At 39.6% G+C, this 16,910-nt stretch overlaps 1 protein-coding gene across 3 annotated transcripts in view; it reads left to right on the top strand.

The window, feature by feature from the left end:
• The window catches only part of CDH8 (cadherin 8), a 335,942-nt gene that overhangs the window by 8,186 nt on the left and 310,846 nt on the right, over nt 1–16,910 (top strand). For all 3 annotated transcript variants that reach the window (XM_070500608.1, XM_014834173.3, XM_070500607.1), the window contains one exon: nt 5,903–6,353. In XM_070500608.1, the coding sequence (XP_070356709.1) occupies nt 6,102–6,353 (252 nt within the window). In that variant the 5' untranslated portion in view covers nt 5,903–6,101. The remainder of the gene's footprint in view (nt 1–5,902; nt 6,354–16,910) is intronic.

Here is a 16,910-nt window from a genome sequence, read left to right as displayed (position 1 = left end):
ATCTTCAATATGTTAACTAACCTTATGATTCCAAGAAAATTTTATAAACAAAGATCTGGGTCTATAACACTAGAAAAAGACCTTATTTTGACCTTCTTGTCTTTGTCACAGACATAGTTCCCCTCTCCCCGCCCCGTTCTGAAATTTCTCTAACAGATAGAAAAACTTCCGTGTGAAGATCAGAGTTCTGACTCCCTCTGGGAAAAGGAGGAGGAGAAGGCATTTATTTATTTATTTTTTGCCAAGGTAACCAGTAATTATAGAATTTTAAAAAACTAAAGCTTCTGGTAGAAAAAGAGTAGCATGTCAATAACAAAGCAAAGCGGATTTGGCAAGTATCATTCTGGTGGCTAAATAAGCAAATGATATGCTTTTGGATAGACAGACAGCTAGATAAATATCTGGTCTGATGGGAAAGAAAGAAGACCAGAAGTGTTGCTGCTGACGGGAGAGAGAAACAAACAAATAAATATGTGTGTATGTATATGTGCAAATCAAAAACATTAGAATCCTATTCTGCCAAGGGAATCCGGTCAGGGAATTCTGAAGGCTTCAGGAAAGGTGATTCTCTTGCATGATTTATATTTGGAAATATACAAGTGTTGCTCATCTCTAAAATCTGACCACTTTCCCTTCTTGTTCTTCACTCGTCTTCCAGGGCTCCGTGTGAATTGCACTGAGCCACACGCTGCCTTGCATGCCCTGTATTCCTGAAATACCACTTTGAATTCAATGTGCATTTACCTGTTTTGAAGCATCCTGCTAATGGCTCTAAATTCAAGGTCAGAAACATTTTTAATAGAAACTCTCTGGTTCTATGTGTCGTTTTTGCTTCCATGAAATATTGTGGCCGCTAAGCCCAGTGGATAATAAAAGCCTAATTTCCTGTCAACCGCAATAATCTGGTGGATTAAATCCTGAAGTATCTATAAAAGCCTGTTTTTATTTTAGACTTCACCTATCAGTGGGGGGCTCAACATTTGGAACTTTAATCTAGGTTGTTTACAAAATCGCTGGTGCAATATGTTTTTGCATAATGATTTAACCTATCTGAGAATTGGCTGAGTTCGCCTTAAAACAATATTGGGGTCAGCAGAGTAAGATCCAAGCTGAAATTAGAACTATCCCCAAAATGTAAATATGAATGAAAAGTCAGATTGCAAGTGTCTTACCCAAGAGAAGATATCTTCTCATGGGGGAATTCTAAAGACTTTCTTGTTTGTAAGAATTCCGGAGAGATTGTAAAAATCTCTTCATCTCATTCTCTGGGTGTAAATCAATGCAGCAGCATCATAATAAAGTGGATTGCTTGGTCAGACATATATAGTGTGGTTGGAAAATCTAAAAATAAATTGATTTCTAACCAAGCTTTACAACCCTGCTCAATTTCTCCTTCCTCACATAGAGTTAAGCAGTTTGCGTATGCAGTTACTATTCACAATGTATATTAATGCTGACGACAGTGACATAACATTCGGTGGCATCTCAAGAATTCCTATAAAGCTATTTTCTGATCATCAAAGAGGACAGCATTAGCTCTTCCCAGAGCAGAAGTGCAAGCATATAAATAGTCTGGTTCTAATTTTCACAGTAGAATCCCATTTTTCTCCAAGTGGTAGACTTTGCTGAAGGCCGAATTTCGCCACTTTCTGATCGTGTGCATGTGCATGTGAACAGAGCAGTTAGCTGGGCGATTTTCCCAGTGCCACGCATAAAGTCGATACGGGGTGGGAGAAGTATATTGTGACATCATACAAAATCCCATCTACCCATACACTCCAGTGCAGAGTTTCCCAAAGTCTGATATATGTGCGTAGTCCTGTATACACAATGATGATAAGTGGTGCATTGGCATGGCATTAAATGATGCTGAGGAGGAAGTGACTTTCCCATGGCCGCCTTGAATCCTACAAGTCATCTTAAGGAGAATGTCTGAGTTGGGAGCTGGTCTTTTTCTGTAGCATCCCAGGCTTTTCAAACTGTGGTCTTCAAATCAGTATTATCTGCATCACAAGAGAGATGATTAGAAACTCAAAGCTCTAGGCCCTAGGCTATTTACTGGATCAGAATCTGCATTTCAGTAAGATTTCCAGGTGATTTCTATGCCTGTTAAAGTTTGAGAAGCACCCCTCTACAAGTGTCCTGGAGGTGACTCTTAATGGGCTTGCCAGAGCTGATTGTTGAGGTTTCGGAAACTCCCCGAGTTAATTAATGGTCAGAGTGAAAGCTTAAAATCCGTCACAGTGAAGGTATTTATATCATGGAAGTCCAAAATCAGGGATTCTTTTTTATTCCAGAGAGCCACTTGTTAAATATTTTGCAGCACACTCTTGCCTCTAACTGTTGCTAGCCTTCCTTTTTAACAAAGAGAGAGATGACCTCAGGCTTTGACGGTATCTAGTTAAGTGAAAATAAAACATTATTTAAAATACCAACATCTCTGTGCTTCAGTTTGCTTATCTCTAAAATGGGAATGATGATAAAAAAGTAATAATATTTACATCATAAGGTTATTTTGAAGAGTAGATATGAATACATACATCCTTGTGTCTGTGTGTATGCATATAATATGTGTATACATATATTTGTATATAGTCTTTCTTGATGACATACCATACACATACATATAGTGTGTGTGTGTGTATAGTTCTTCTTGATGACTTAATATTATCCAAACACTTTCTAAGTGTCCACTATTTATCTTTTTGTGGCAAATAATATTGGCTTTCGATTTTTAAATAGATATTTTAAGAAGTGAGCCTATTTCAGTAAAATATAAAGTAATAGTACAAGTGACTCAAGAACTTGGCAAAATTTGAGGCGTGGGTATGTGAGTGTTTCAGGTGCTAGAAGCTTTATACAGGGGGAATAGTGGGAATGACTGGTGTGGATAAAGAAGGGTTTCTACAGAGTTGGGCTAATTGCTCCTGGAGCTCTGCAAGAGCCCTGCCACTCACTGCTGGACATTGACCAAGTCACTCCAACCTTTCTCTGAAAAATGAGCAGCTGGATTGGACTAGCACTCGTCTGTCTCCTACACTTTCTCTATGGGATGGCACATATTTTTATTCTCCAAAGCTTTGGAGAAATCAAACATGCTCTGGAGAGTTCAGGTAGGGCACTGATCATGTCGCATTCCATCCTAAGTGCCACTTGGTGACTTGCACTGGGAAGTGTCTATTAGGAGTTTAAATGGAGATTCAACTTTCTCATCCCAGAGTCATTAACAACAGAGCAGATGTTGGAGTATATTTGCAGAGTATTTGGCACAATTGAAAAATAACTGTACATTCTAGCTTTTCCTCATTGCTTTAACAAGATTATCTCTTTTAATCCTCAAAATAAATGTTAGATTGTTATTATTATAGTTTTTGTTGTTAATTGACCCCCAGTTATACAACTGATAAACGTAGTTCTTTAACTAGAATTCAAACCCCAGGCAGGCTGATGTTAGAGGAAACTTTTACAACCATCTCAGGGTTCTGCCTCCATAGCACTCAGGTCAATGGGGAATGGCATACATGGCTTTTGAGCACTCAGGTATGGCCTATCCTGGAGCAGGATTTATTTGGAGAAAATAAGTCCCTTTTCCATGAGAAGTGTTTAAGCTGAGGCTTCGTGATTAGAATGAGTCTCACCTTCCATGTAATATGGTCCAGATCTCCCGGCACCAGCATCACGCTCATCCTCCCACATACCACCTTAGGAAAGATTTTTGAGTGTCTTTGTGTCCATACCTCCCTACTCCTAGAGCAGAGGTCACATACCTTAATTCTTTGCTCGTTCATTTGACATTTTTACCAAAGCCTCTCAAGGGCGGGGACCATGTGAACACCACCCTCAGAGTCTGGCTCAGGAAAACCACAGGAACCACAGCTTAGTGAGGGCCTCCTATGTTCTGGCCACCTTGCATGAGTCTTGTTTCTGCATCATCCTACCTCCTGGAAAGTAAGAAGTATTGTTACTGCCGTTTTGCAGAAGAGAAAACTGAAGCTCAGGGAACTTAAGTATCTTGCCCATCGTTACAGAGACAGCCAGTGGGGTGAGCTGAGATTCAAACCCAGGTTTATCTGCCTCCACAACAGACACTGCAGCATAGTTAATACTCCTTCAGCATCATCCAGGCCCGATGTCTAGGAGAAAGCATGGCATGTGATGGGCATGCTATAAATGAGGTTTAAGTAAATAAGTGGATTGGCAATTCAGGAAGATATTAATACTTGGGATGCCTTATTGAGACCTTTTGAATTTTGTTTTGTTTCAAGTTTGAAGGCTGCAAAGGTCTGCTCTCACAGTGGGATGAGAGAAAGTCTTAATGGAAATCAGTTTAAAGGAAGGCCTGATTCCCCTGCATGTGCTACAAAGCTAGGGAAAGTAGAGGACATGGTTCTTGACTCTTCTGTGAACTGGTTCCCTCTGGAAAGCTTTCCTTCCCTTCAGTTCCTAAAACAGCTGCTGCTTGCAATGGCTCCACTATGCACTCATCAGAGAGGGCCACTTTGAAGGCATGGAGTCCTAGTGATTGAGCTGAGCCTTGGCAAAAGCTGACAAGCAGGGCGATTCCACTGGCCATCTCGTTAGATCAGATACTGCCTGTATTTGCAGCAGAATCCGGGTCTGCCCCTTTCAGCTGGCTTCACGAAGGCCACCCACTCTCCCAGCCAATGTTAATGATTTTCTTGCTTTCCTGTTCTGAGCCAGAATGGAACCAGGGACCCAGAGGTGAGAGGTTTCCTACTCCATTATGAATTCCCTGAGCCAAACTGATCCCGATGGTGTCCTGAGGAATTATTTTCCCATTTAATCTAATTCAGCAAGGCTTCTTTCTGGGATCTGCAGTGAACATTATTTCTTTAAAAGTAATTTTTTTGAGAGGGAGGAAACACGTTTTGTCATGCTGAAGGTAAGCAAAAAATGTATTTGACACCTCAGGTAATGGGGACTTTTTTGGCCCAGCCCTTTCTGCATCTCCTCAATTGAAAGTTGTATTTTTACCATATTTCATTCCCAAAAGAGCTTTTCATAATTTAAATCTCCTGTTCAACTGTACATTTAGAATGGGAGCCCTGACGCTGCCCTGATTATAGCATACATGCTGGACATTACAGAATTTCTCTCTGGGAGCATTCTAATTTTATTCACTCATTATTAGCATGTTGGCAGAGAATTGCATTCCGCACCGTGAAGTGGATGATCCCTTCTGATGGGTTGTGGCAGCTAAGACTGTAAAAACTGGGGAAATTTCCCTCTTCCTTCACATTTGTAAATTAAAGAAAAAATTTTTTTAATGTTTTACCCGTTAAAGGCTAGTTTCTTTACATAGCTCAGCATAAAGTGAACTAGAACCTGTCTTTAAATAGGAAAGAAAGAAAGGAAGAGAGAGAGAGAGAGAAAAAAAGAAAGGCAGAAAGAAAGATGAAAGAAAGAAAGAGAGAAAGAAAAAGAGAGAGACTTACAACCTCTATAAGAGTTTGAGAAGGCTGCATTAGTATGCGCCCCAACTTGCATTACAAACAGAAAAAAAATCTAAGAAAAGAGACAGTGGAGGGATGGAGAGAAAGAAGGAAGGCAAGAAAGATGAAGGAAGGAAGAGAGGGAGGGAGGAAGGAAGGAAGGAAAAAAGGAAGGAGGAAAAAGACAATTTCTGTTACTTGAAGCAGTTTTTGATAAGTACCATAGAAACAAAATTAATACTAAGTGGATTAATACTAAAATCTAAATGAAGCTTGAAGAATAAAAGGACCTATTGGCCTATTTGTTCTAATTCTTCAGATCCACTTTCTTAATCCAAGAGTTTGGGAAATGCCTACTGTGGTTCATTTACTTGCTTTTGAAAAGCAGTGATTGTGTTTTAAAACCTGTTGCAGTGCACCTTTATCTTTCTTCCTCCTTGTTTTTGCAGGAAATTTCAATGAAAAGGAAAGCCAATAGATCGTGGTCTTAGAAAAACTGCTTAGATGATGTCTGTTTCCTGTGCTATAAACACGTGGCAGAGCTGTAAGTAAATGCTCCGCACTGCATGATGAATTGGATGGCTGCAGACCGGAGGCAAAAAAAATAATTGTCTCATTTTCGTGGTGATTTGCTTAACTGGTGGGACCATGCCAGAACGGCTAGCGGAAATGCTCTTGGATCTCTGGACTCCATTAATAATATTATGGATTACTCTTCCTCCTTGCATTTACATGGCTCCGATGAATCAGTCTCAAGTTTTAATGAGTGGATCCCCTTTGGAACTAAACAGGCTGAGTGAAGAACAGCGGATTTTGAACCGCTCCAAAAGAGGCTGGGTTTGGAATCAAATGTTTGTCCTGGAAGAGTTTTCTGGACCTGAACCGATTCTTGTTGGCCGGGTAAGCTTCCTTTTCAAGATCTCAATTTCAGGATCTGTTCCTGGTCTTTAGATCTTAAACATCAGACTGTCACAGTTGTTACCACACTGAGCTGTAAGTGCTTTAGGCCAGTTAGTTTACCTATTGGTTTCTTTAAGAATGTGGATACTCCCACAGTCGCAGTTTTAAATGTAGACTGCCTTCTTTTCTGGGGAAAGCTCATCTCCTCCACCTCTTCCACTCCATCATAGACACAGTAACACTTGGGTAATGCCTATACAAATAGGCTATTCTTTCTCGTTTTATATAAGAAATCTGCAGGCCAAACTTTTTCTCTAGTTTATGTACTTGGAAGAGGTATGCAATTTTCTCAGTTTGAATTTCTACCATTTCGATTCCTAACATGTTATTCTGTTTCATTTTATTTTGAGGCCATATATCTGCAATTGCAGCTAAATTTTTCTCCTTTTTAGTTTCATTTGTTTGCCTGTTGTTTAAATGATTAAGCTAGGATGGAGAAAGGGAAATTCTTGGAGTGGTGCTTAAGAATGCTTTGTACTGCAATTCAGTAAACTTTCCAATAGGAAACCAGTTCACTCCTTGTTAGAGGGAATCAGATGTATAGAATCAAAATTTTAATTTAGTGGTGTGTGTGTGTGTGTATGTGTGTATGCATGCTTGAGAGAGCATGTGTTAGACTGGATTTACATTCGTTTTGTTGATGGCAGATATAAAGCATATAGAAATGGCATATAGAAATGTTCCCGTGTAGATAAGTGCTACCTGCTTTACAAAATCACACTGTGGGTTATTGAAGACTACACATGTTTCTTCCTCAGAACTGTTCAGAAGCCTCTGTTAATTTTGACACAGACCATCATCATGGTTAGAATTCCAATTAGGAGCCTGCCAATGGCTGATTTTCCTGATAAGTAAGTCAGATTCAGAAGTGAATCATGCCAATATTATTCATTTCCCAAATGCAGTGATTTAAAAGAAAAATAGGATGGGAATTAAATACTGATCTTCAAGACTTGAGTTAACTCTTTGTGTTTCACTGGGAACTCCTGCTTGCATTCCCCCTTCTACCTCACTATCTTGCAAAGCAAATTGAGCCTCCCCAAAGACTATGTTTTCTGATTTTTATAGTTCTACTTAGACGAAGGAAACTTGGATGAGGCGATATCATGAATCATTCAAAGAATTTTTATTGAGCCCTTCCTGTGTGCCAACCACTCTTCTAGGCACATGGGAGCTCATCAAGGAACAAAATAATGATCCATGCCTTTATGGCATTCCAGCCAACATTGAGTGTCATCATGTGTTAAGCACTGTTACAAAACACTTTATGAGCACAATCCTATTTGATTCTAACAATAGCTCTTCTCCTCTCTCTGTGTAAATGTGTATGCATATATATGTGTGTACATATACACACGTATACAAATAATATGTACATAAAACAGATTTAGGCTCCTTTTTTCATAAGTCTCAAATACAAAAATCTCCGAAAGATTTTTTTGTGTGCTTGATACAAACTCAGGTCACAGAACTGACTTGAGGCTGTTTATAGTCACAATGTATCCCATTACTGTGACTGTTCATATATTTCCCAGCAGAAATTTTAATGTGTTTGATTACAGGGTGCTGGTCCAGACCCTGCTGAGGGTATTACTTACTATACAGTTGATATACCTTGATGTTTCTAAATGTGAAAACTTCTGAATTCTGAAACACATCTGGCCCAGTGGGTTTTGAATATGGACTTCTTGACCAGCATAGTCTTTTATTGTAAGTCCAGAAACTGAGACTTAGATGGATTAATAAAGCAAATCAAGATCATAGAGCTAGTAAATGATCTGAGTTTGAATCAAGTTGGGAATTCCCAAGGCCATAATTTACTCACCATATCCCATGACATCTTAGTAACTAGCTACCATGTGTTTAAACTATAATTTGCACTTAAGAGTTATAGAGTATAGAATGCAAAGTCCTTAAATTCCTGCTTTCTGATATTCAGAACTTCTTTAATGAGCCCTAAGACAAGTGATTTCATACCATATAAATTTCTAGATATACATGCCTACATATGTAACCGATGGATACTTTCTCCCTGTTTCTATTAGTTAACTCCTTTTGCAGGTGTAACACTCTGATGATGTCTTTTATAACATAAATAACCAAACATGCTATGCCCAGGAGTACTGTCCATTTTTATCTGAATAGAAAAAGTAAATTGGGGTTCGTTTTGGATTCATACAATCTGAGGACTAATTTCACCTCCATCTTTTAAATGAAGTAATAGAGATAAAGGCAAAAGCTAGGCATTCAGCATCCTTTTGTGACTTCGTAATACTGGAGAAATTCATGCTTCTCTGAATGACAGAACTGTGTCTAGTAAACTCTAGGATTTTGAAATGGCCAAATGCCCCTGAGTCTTGATGAGTGTTTTTTTTTTTTTTAAAGATTTTATTTTTTCCTTTTTCTCCCCAAAGCCCCCCAGTACATAGTTGTGTATTCTTCATTGTGGGTTCTTCTAGTTGTGGCATGTGGGACGCTGCCTCAGCGTGGTCTGATGAGCAGTGCCATGTCCGCGCCCAGGATTTGAACCAACGAAACACTGGGCCGCCTGCAGCGGAGCGTGCGAACTTAACCACTCGGCCATGGGGCCAGCCCCCTTGATGAGTGTTTTTATGAGTTAGTTCTTTCCCTGTTCCCTACCATGGCCAGTTCCCAAACAATTGTTAAATCAGAGTTAAACTCATTTTCTAAAGAGCTTTTCTGTAAACATTTCCAATCGCACATGCGTCCCCTTAAGGAAAATTCCTCCTGAATTATTACAGCTTAGCCTTTGAGGATCTTAGGTTGTAGCGAAGCCAAAAGTACATTTCAGGTGACTGCTTCAGCTTATGAGTCAGACTGACTGTGGGGATGATCCATCTCGGGGTGCCCACCGGTGCTTACCAATGTTTTATCTCTCTGCACGCTCTTCCAGATCCGACTCTAAATCGCCTCATCGCTGAGCTTCTCCCCAGGAACTCGCTGAGAAGCATTAGTTACTTAGGAGCATACCTGCTCTTTAAAAGGCCCTCCTGCGGGTCACCATGGTGGGGGCCTCGGGCCTGGCAGACTGAGTTCAAGCTCAAGGGCAGAGCCAGTTTTTGAGTGATTGGCTCTTCAGAGCTTCACATATACCCTTACATCATCGACTGTCTGTGTTTGCTCTATTGGAAGGCAGCTGGATGCACAGAAAGAACTAAACCTTAGAGATGCACTCTCCAGGAGTTTGAATATTGGGTTTCTACTTTCTGGGTATTAACCCTGGGAAAGTTATTAAAGCTCTTCAAGGGCTATACAAATAAGATAAATAAGAGTATATAAGAACAAATAAAATAATGTCTGTATAGTGCCTGCATATAGCAATTGTCATAATTGTGTTCTTGATTGTGCGTATGTATGTGTGTGTGTGTGTAGTTGGAGTGGTGGACAAACAAACCAACAATTACATCACTAGGTGAGCACAAGACTCTCGGTTTCCAAAGAAGGGCCCTTTCAAGTAGCACAGGTTGCTTCAGGTGGAGGTGATATTTTGGTGTGTCTTGAAAGGTGACTGTCACTTAGCCTGGTGGAATGGAGTGGAGTGGGAAGTCACGTGCCCCAGCTTGACAGAAGAGTTTATGCAACATCACAGGGATGGAGTAGGATGACTGAGGGTACCCTTAGCCAGAAGCAACATAAGCCCATAGATTTCCTGTTGAATGAAAATGAAGTTGAAGTCATATTTGGAGAGAAGACTTCCCTGTCTCGTTCTGCCTAAACTATAACTGCCCCTTCTCCAGTATTTCATACCTGTAGGCTATACTTTATTTTTTCTTCTTCCTGATGATCCTTATCTCACATACTCTGTACTTTATCTTGTTTATGATTTGTCTCCTACTAGAATGCAAGTTCCATAAAAAAAAGAATTTTTGTCTCTTTGTTCTTCGCTATATACCCACAGAACCTAAACCACTGCCTGCATTTAGGAAGTGCTCAGTAAAGATTTTGCATGAATAAATGAATGAAAAATTCACATAAATAATGGAGGAATTTATGATAGTAATATAAATTCAACAAGATTTCATACAATGATGCCTTGCTTTCATGTTCTCTCTTTCGTATTGGTATATTATAGACCAGCCGGGTAGTTTAAACATTGTTTCTATGCACTTATTTTAAAAGTCTTTCTTAGAGGAAGTGATAGTGGATAAGTTATCTTATTAAAACAACTCTCTGAGGAGGCTACAGAGTCCCCTCTGGGAGGCTATCCCTCTTACCCTTGGCATGTAGCTGGGCAGCGTGTTGATGCCATTATTTTCCTATCCATCTGCAAACTTAGTGGTTGTGCTCATGGCACAAAGGAAACCAGAAATCTTCTTTCTGATTTTCTGAAAAACAAATTCCAGCCAAACAGACTCCACTCCCACCTCCAGTTCTCTGTGGAACAAGGTGGTTCAGAGCTTGTTCATAAACAGCTGAATATTGAGCAGTCTGCATCACCCACGACATCCAGTGTTGACTTCCTCTGGCAGTTCTGGCAGAGAATAAGGTAGTGCATGGGAGCCTTCATCTTATGTGCTAATTTGTTCTGGTCTTAGAATAAGAGAGAGAGAGAAATCCATGGTGATTCTGATAAATCCTTGTGATAAAATGAGCATGGTCTTTTTAAGGTGGACAGCTTGATGTCCTCATGAGAGCCTTCATGGTGAGTCACAAGGATGATGGATCAAGTCATTCCACAAATATTTATTGAGCACCTGTTCTCTGCTAAGTGTCCCGTTAGCAATGGATTCTCAGCTCTGAGCAAACATGCTGTCTGCTGTGGAACTAATGGGCTGGTAGCGGGACACAGATGTTAAAAAAATAAGCACAAGTATAAATGTCACTGTAAGATGGAGATCAGTACTCCAAAGTCAAGACGTATGTTCTATGCAAGCATGTACAGAGGAAAGTGGTATTCTGGGGGATGCTGGAATCTTCTGTAAGGAAGTAACCTGTAAGCATTTGAAATGCCATAACCAGGGAACCAGGGTATAGGGATGAAAAGAGAGAGCATTCTCAACAGAGGAAATAGCATGTGTGAGGCTATTTAAGCAGCTGAGAGAGGGCCAGGGTAACTGGGAAGCAAAACAAGGGTTGAAATCGTTTGAATCATGATGGAAAGACAGGCAAGTATCTCTTGGAAATCTGGCTTCTTTCTTTTTCACCTCTGCTGCAAACTAGCTAGAAGAGAAAGTCACACAGACTCTCTTGGCCATAATTTGCTCCCCTTTAATTATATCATGGATTACAGAATTAGATTTAAAATACAAATCCCTATGGAACAGGAAAAGAAAGCAATTAAAAAAAAACCAACAAAACAGGCTGGCCCAGCGGCATAAAGGTTAAGTTCACATGCTCTGCTTTGGCGGCCTTGGGTTCACAAGTTCGGATCCCGGGCATGGACGTACACTCTGTTCATCAAGCCACACTGTGGTGGAGTTCCACATACAAAAAACTGGAGGAAGATTGGCACAGATGATAGCTTAGTGACAATCTTCCTCATGGCAAAAAGAGGAAGATTCACAACAGATGTTAGCTCAGGGCCAAACTTCCTCATCAAGAAAATAAATAAATAAAAAACAAAAACAAAAAGTATGTAACATTTATTGATTTTTGACCCAGGTGTCTTTAGCTCCTTTTCTGTGGTTCTGTGATCCTCAGTTCTTCCTATTGCTTTATTTTGGGAAAAACCAATTTGCTCTCCAGGTGGTCAGAGATCTATCCTAAACCCTCTCTCTTACATAAACTCCTCTGCTCTCTTTCCTCCTTTTTTCCCTCCTACCTGGGCTTCAGAGCTGTTCCTTATTTGGATATAACTCTCTCACTGGTAATGCCACATCTATTTATAATTCTCTCCCTCCAAGGCACTGACTCATTTTCTCTCTTTAAATTTGACCTTCTAACCTTCCCTCTTCCCTGTAACTTGGAAATCGTTTGGGTGGTTCTTAGTATGAAGGACACGGGATGCCAAATAATTACACTATATTACAGTTTACGGTGTCAGCGGCCGGTGAGAAAATTGCACTTGACATGCCATTATTTTTGCTGGCCGTTTGCATGTTAAGAGCACTGGGCTATGCTGCCGCAGCCAAATTGTATCTTCGGCCTTGCGAGAACAATTCACTGTCAGTTCCGTGAAGCTTCTGCCTACCCAGACAGAGCCTTGTGCACGAATAATTTGGCAGGAATGCAAGTCAGCATCGCGTGTCTCAATCTGGCCAAACAACAAGAGTTGTCTGCCTCATGCCCGCTGTCCTGTCTTAGAAATAACAGGCTTCCCAGGGTTGTTGGAAATCTTTTGATGCTGATGTAAATAAATAGAATAATATTAGTCATGCAAATCAGCAGAGATCCTAAACACACACTCATGCACGCACATATAAACACACACATATACACATACTTGTGCATGCAGTCTATTAGCTGAATTTGTGAATGAGGAAAACCTCAATTCATCTCCTAATCCTTTCTCTCTGTAGCTCTAGACTCTCACCCTGTTGGCCTCATTCTTTACCCAGGGACCAGGTGAGAGTGTGGATAATCTGCGCTTATCTCTATAGATGCCCTGAAAAAAAATGCATTCAGACTTCTCACAAAAAGAGTCTTGCAGGTTTTGTTAGTCCTCTTAGGGTCATCTTATTGAGACAGATTTTTTTCCACTTGAAGCAAAATGATAGTAGTCATATGTTTATGGGTGAAATAGCCAGATTATATAATCTTGTTTTATGAATAAATGGCAACATGGTACCAGAGCAAACAGAGAATTGATTCACAAATATGCAGCGAAAGCTCCTAGGGGAGAATGAAGCAGACGTCAACGCTGTACAGCTGGAAAGTCTTTCATGGCATATTCGCAGAGCAGAATGGCATGAATCATTAAAAAATTATTAAGATTTATAACATGGGAACATGATTGCAACTGAATAAATACCAGAAGCAAGATATAAAACGTGTATAGAATATATTTTATAAATGCATGTGTGATGTGAGCAGAGTACCTGGCACATATCTGTTAAGATAGGTATGTGCACATGAAAACATATACTCAAACATTTACAAAATTAATGAAACCCTATGTGCCCATCATTCTGATCATCCACATTTAACAATTTTCACCATTCTGGTGTTATTTTTTGAGTTAGCCCTGCCCCCTCTCCCCCCCCCCACACAGTGTCAATACTCTTGATTAAAGAAAATGAATGTAAGGAAAATCCTAGTTATATCTATAACCACTGCCTACTGTTTTAATGTAAAGATTTCCCCAATTGGAAACCCCCAAATATATGATTATATCGAATGAATAATTGATATTCATGTAACTCACATTAAAAACAGAATAAGGAGTTAATTCCTGACACTGATTCAAGCTAACAACTGCACCTCAAATCAATAAAGGGGAACCTGTAACAAAATATACCAATATATTCAAACATTGTTTCCAATATGAGTGATTGGATTATCAGGTTTTTCTTTATAATTTTCTGCATTTTATTTTCTAGGCTATGCATTATAAAATGTAACAAAATGAGACGAAAATAAGACAGTATTATTTTGTTGAATTTTCTTAAAATCTATTCCTCTATCCGTAGCCAATACTTGGGGACTGTTATTTAATATGAAACTCATTTGGTAAATAAAGTCTTATCTAAAAAAGAAAAAAGTACACCTGTGTTCAACACTTGGAAGGCCAATCTCATCAATTAATAAATGAAAGTGCCAGAATTATTTAATCATGTTTCTGAAACTGTGAAGAGAGAAAGAACAGCCATAGGCTTGCTCAACTGCTAAATGCATGTTAAACTACTTTCATTACCATACGATAGATCACATGTTAACTAGAAATGAAGAGTTTTATATTTGTTCTTGGAATAGGAAACTATATTGGAGTCTTCAAGTAATATAGCCAGCTTGCATGTTGCCTGTAACCTTTCAATAAATAAGAATAACCTAGAAGTTATTTAAGGAATTATGTTATTTAAGACAGATAAAAGTGTTGTAGCATTTACAGGGTTTCATTTGGCCTGGCTATGCATGTTTTCTAGATGGTAGTTCCTATCTGTACCTGTTATTTCCATGGCAGTTAATTTAAATTCACCCCCTACACACACGCACACCCCTTGGTATAACTTGGTCATGTATGTACCTGTCCCTAACCAAGTCATTGAATATTTTGAAATATAGTACAGACAGTCTTGTCACCATTCAAAAATCTGAATATTTAGTTAAGATGTGGCATATGTTCTCATCAGTACTGGCTACCTCACCTCAGATTTGAAAACATTTAGGAGTCCTTTTAGATGTTGTATCTGAGAGGAGAAATAAAATACACTACATTTTTGTTATTCAAAGTGAGGGTCTGCAGACCAGTAGCAGCAGCAGAATTACCTGGAAGCTAGCTAGAAATGCAGAATTTCATTCATTACCTGTGTACCCTGACTTACTGTATCAGGAATCTGCATTTAACAATTTTCCCCAGGTCATTCTTATGCACATTAAAGCATTAAAATAAAAACGTATTTTTAAAGAAATCAATCAGTTGTCAATCAGTCCCAGGATAGCTTGAATTATGCTTTCTGCTCTCTGCACCCAGCCTGATAAATTGTCACCATCATTCAATTAAAGAAAGAGCTATGGGGCTAATGTTTGGAAGAGGCCCAGGCAAGAATTTGGGTAGACGCCACTGTTTATCTTGTTTGAACTCCATGTGGTAGGTTTACTGGACACTTTAGGCTGCGACATCAATTTGCAGATGGGACTCCTTCGAACTGCAGGTGATGGTGGAGGCAACAACCTGTAGACCCCTCAAGCTCAATTAGTTAACAGAGACAGTTCTCTGCTCAGATGCATGGACTTCTTTTTTTCTGCATGTATTTACCACAACGCGGCAGATGTGCTGTGAAATCTGCAGAGTATCAAATGTCACTGGGCTTCTGCAGGGGACAATAGTGGAATCCAAATGAGCCTGGTCAGAAGGGCTGAGGAAGATTGGGGGAACAGCAGAGAAGAAAACACTACATGCATATTTCCGTTTCTCTCTAATCCTGTAAAAAAGCTCAGCTGTGGCACAGAGGTCTTTTTTACTCTGTATATATTGTGGAGACCATGAGATTGATGACATTGTGCAGGACATCAAAGTTGGGAGGGAAAGGAGGGTTTAAGCAACCAAACTAAACTGGTTGTTTCTATTAAGTGTCTACTGTATGGTAGACACTTTATAAAGTTTGCTTACTCAATCCTCACAGCAGCCACCTGATGAGGGTACCATTGTCCCTATTGCCAGATTGGGAAGAAGTCACTGAAAGGAAGAATTATTTCCATTTGAGGTAAAAGATTAGACACATAGTGAATAAGTGGTGAAGGCAGAAGTCAAACCTAGGCATGGTGATCCCAGAGCTTTTTCTGTAACCATGGCAACACATTGTTTCCTTTGAAGTCCATGTGGGAGGTGCTCCATGTGCTAGGCTGCCACCCCAATTTGTAGATCTGAAAAGTGAGACTTGCTGATGTCAACCAAGATATGGTCTCACAACTGGAATGTAAAAGGCGTAGTAAGATTTGAATAGACATTTCGAGATATCCATCTAATTGCAAAGCCACGCCATCTTTTTGTTTTCATCTATATGCTTTACTGGTCAGAGACAGAGGTCAGTATAAACCCCTTCAGAGAATAAAAATGTCTATGAAGCTTATGCATGTGGTGGCTCTGTTTTATTTCCTCGATGGGGAGATGAAACTGCCACAGTCTGGGCCTGGGTAGGGCTGGTTCCTTGTCCAAAGTGATTGGTGTGTAATTCTGCAAATATAGGCTAGCACAGTAGCTGTCTGTTTTGCTTTCTCACTTTAAAATATACATTTAAAATAATTATGATGATGAAGTAAGAGAAAAATGATGTAGAAAAATGAATAGCAGGAGGAGAATATTTTTATTGAACTTTTCATTCATGTTGCTATGTGCCTTATATTTACAGATGTTATTCTCTCCATTTTGTGGATAAGAAAATTGAGACGTTTGGACTGAAGTAAATTCTCATTGGTTAAATGACTAGAGTGAAATGATTCTAGCTCTTTTCTGAGTTGGACAGAGTTCGTAACCACTCCAGGGCTGTAGCATTAAGTTAGAGAGGTTTCTGGAAGCTTTGGCCAAGACGAGACAGTTTTGCAGGGTCCTCTTAAACTAGTACTCACAGAAGAGCAGAAAGAAGAGGGGAGCGGTTGAGTGGGATGAAAAAGAAAATCCTGTACACATAGACAGGAACTAAAAGAAGACAAAAAGCTTGTACCCTCCAGTTGCTTCAACTAATTGTGTTAATGCTGAATAATTTAGTAACAATTCCCTATGCACTTGGAAACTGAGCTGGTGGACAATATTACAGAGGCTCCAGAGGTGGGATCTATAATTTACTTAGCTCTCCTCAGTGACTTCCCTGATGGCTCTCGCAACTCCAAGAGTCTTTTTTCCAAATGGATATGTGCTTCTCTGTTTCATCTCTTCCTTCC

This window comes from Equus asinus, chromosome 28 (assembly GCF_041296235.1).
Source record: "Equus asinus isolate D_3611 breed Donkey chromosome 28, EquAss-T2T_v2, whole genome shotgun sequence".
Taxonomy (NCBI): Eukaryota; Metazoa; Chordata; class Mammalia; order Perissodactyla; family Equidae; genus Equus; species Equus asinus.
Note: the sequence above shows the minus strand (reverse complement) of the source record. Positions and strands in the feature narration are given on the sequence as shown.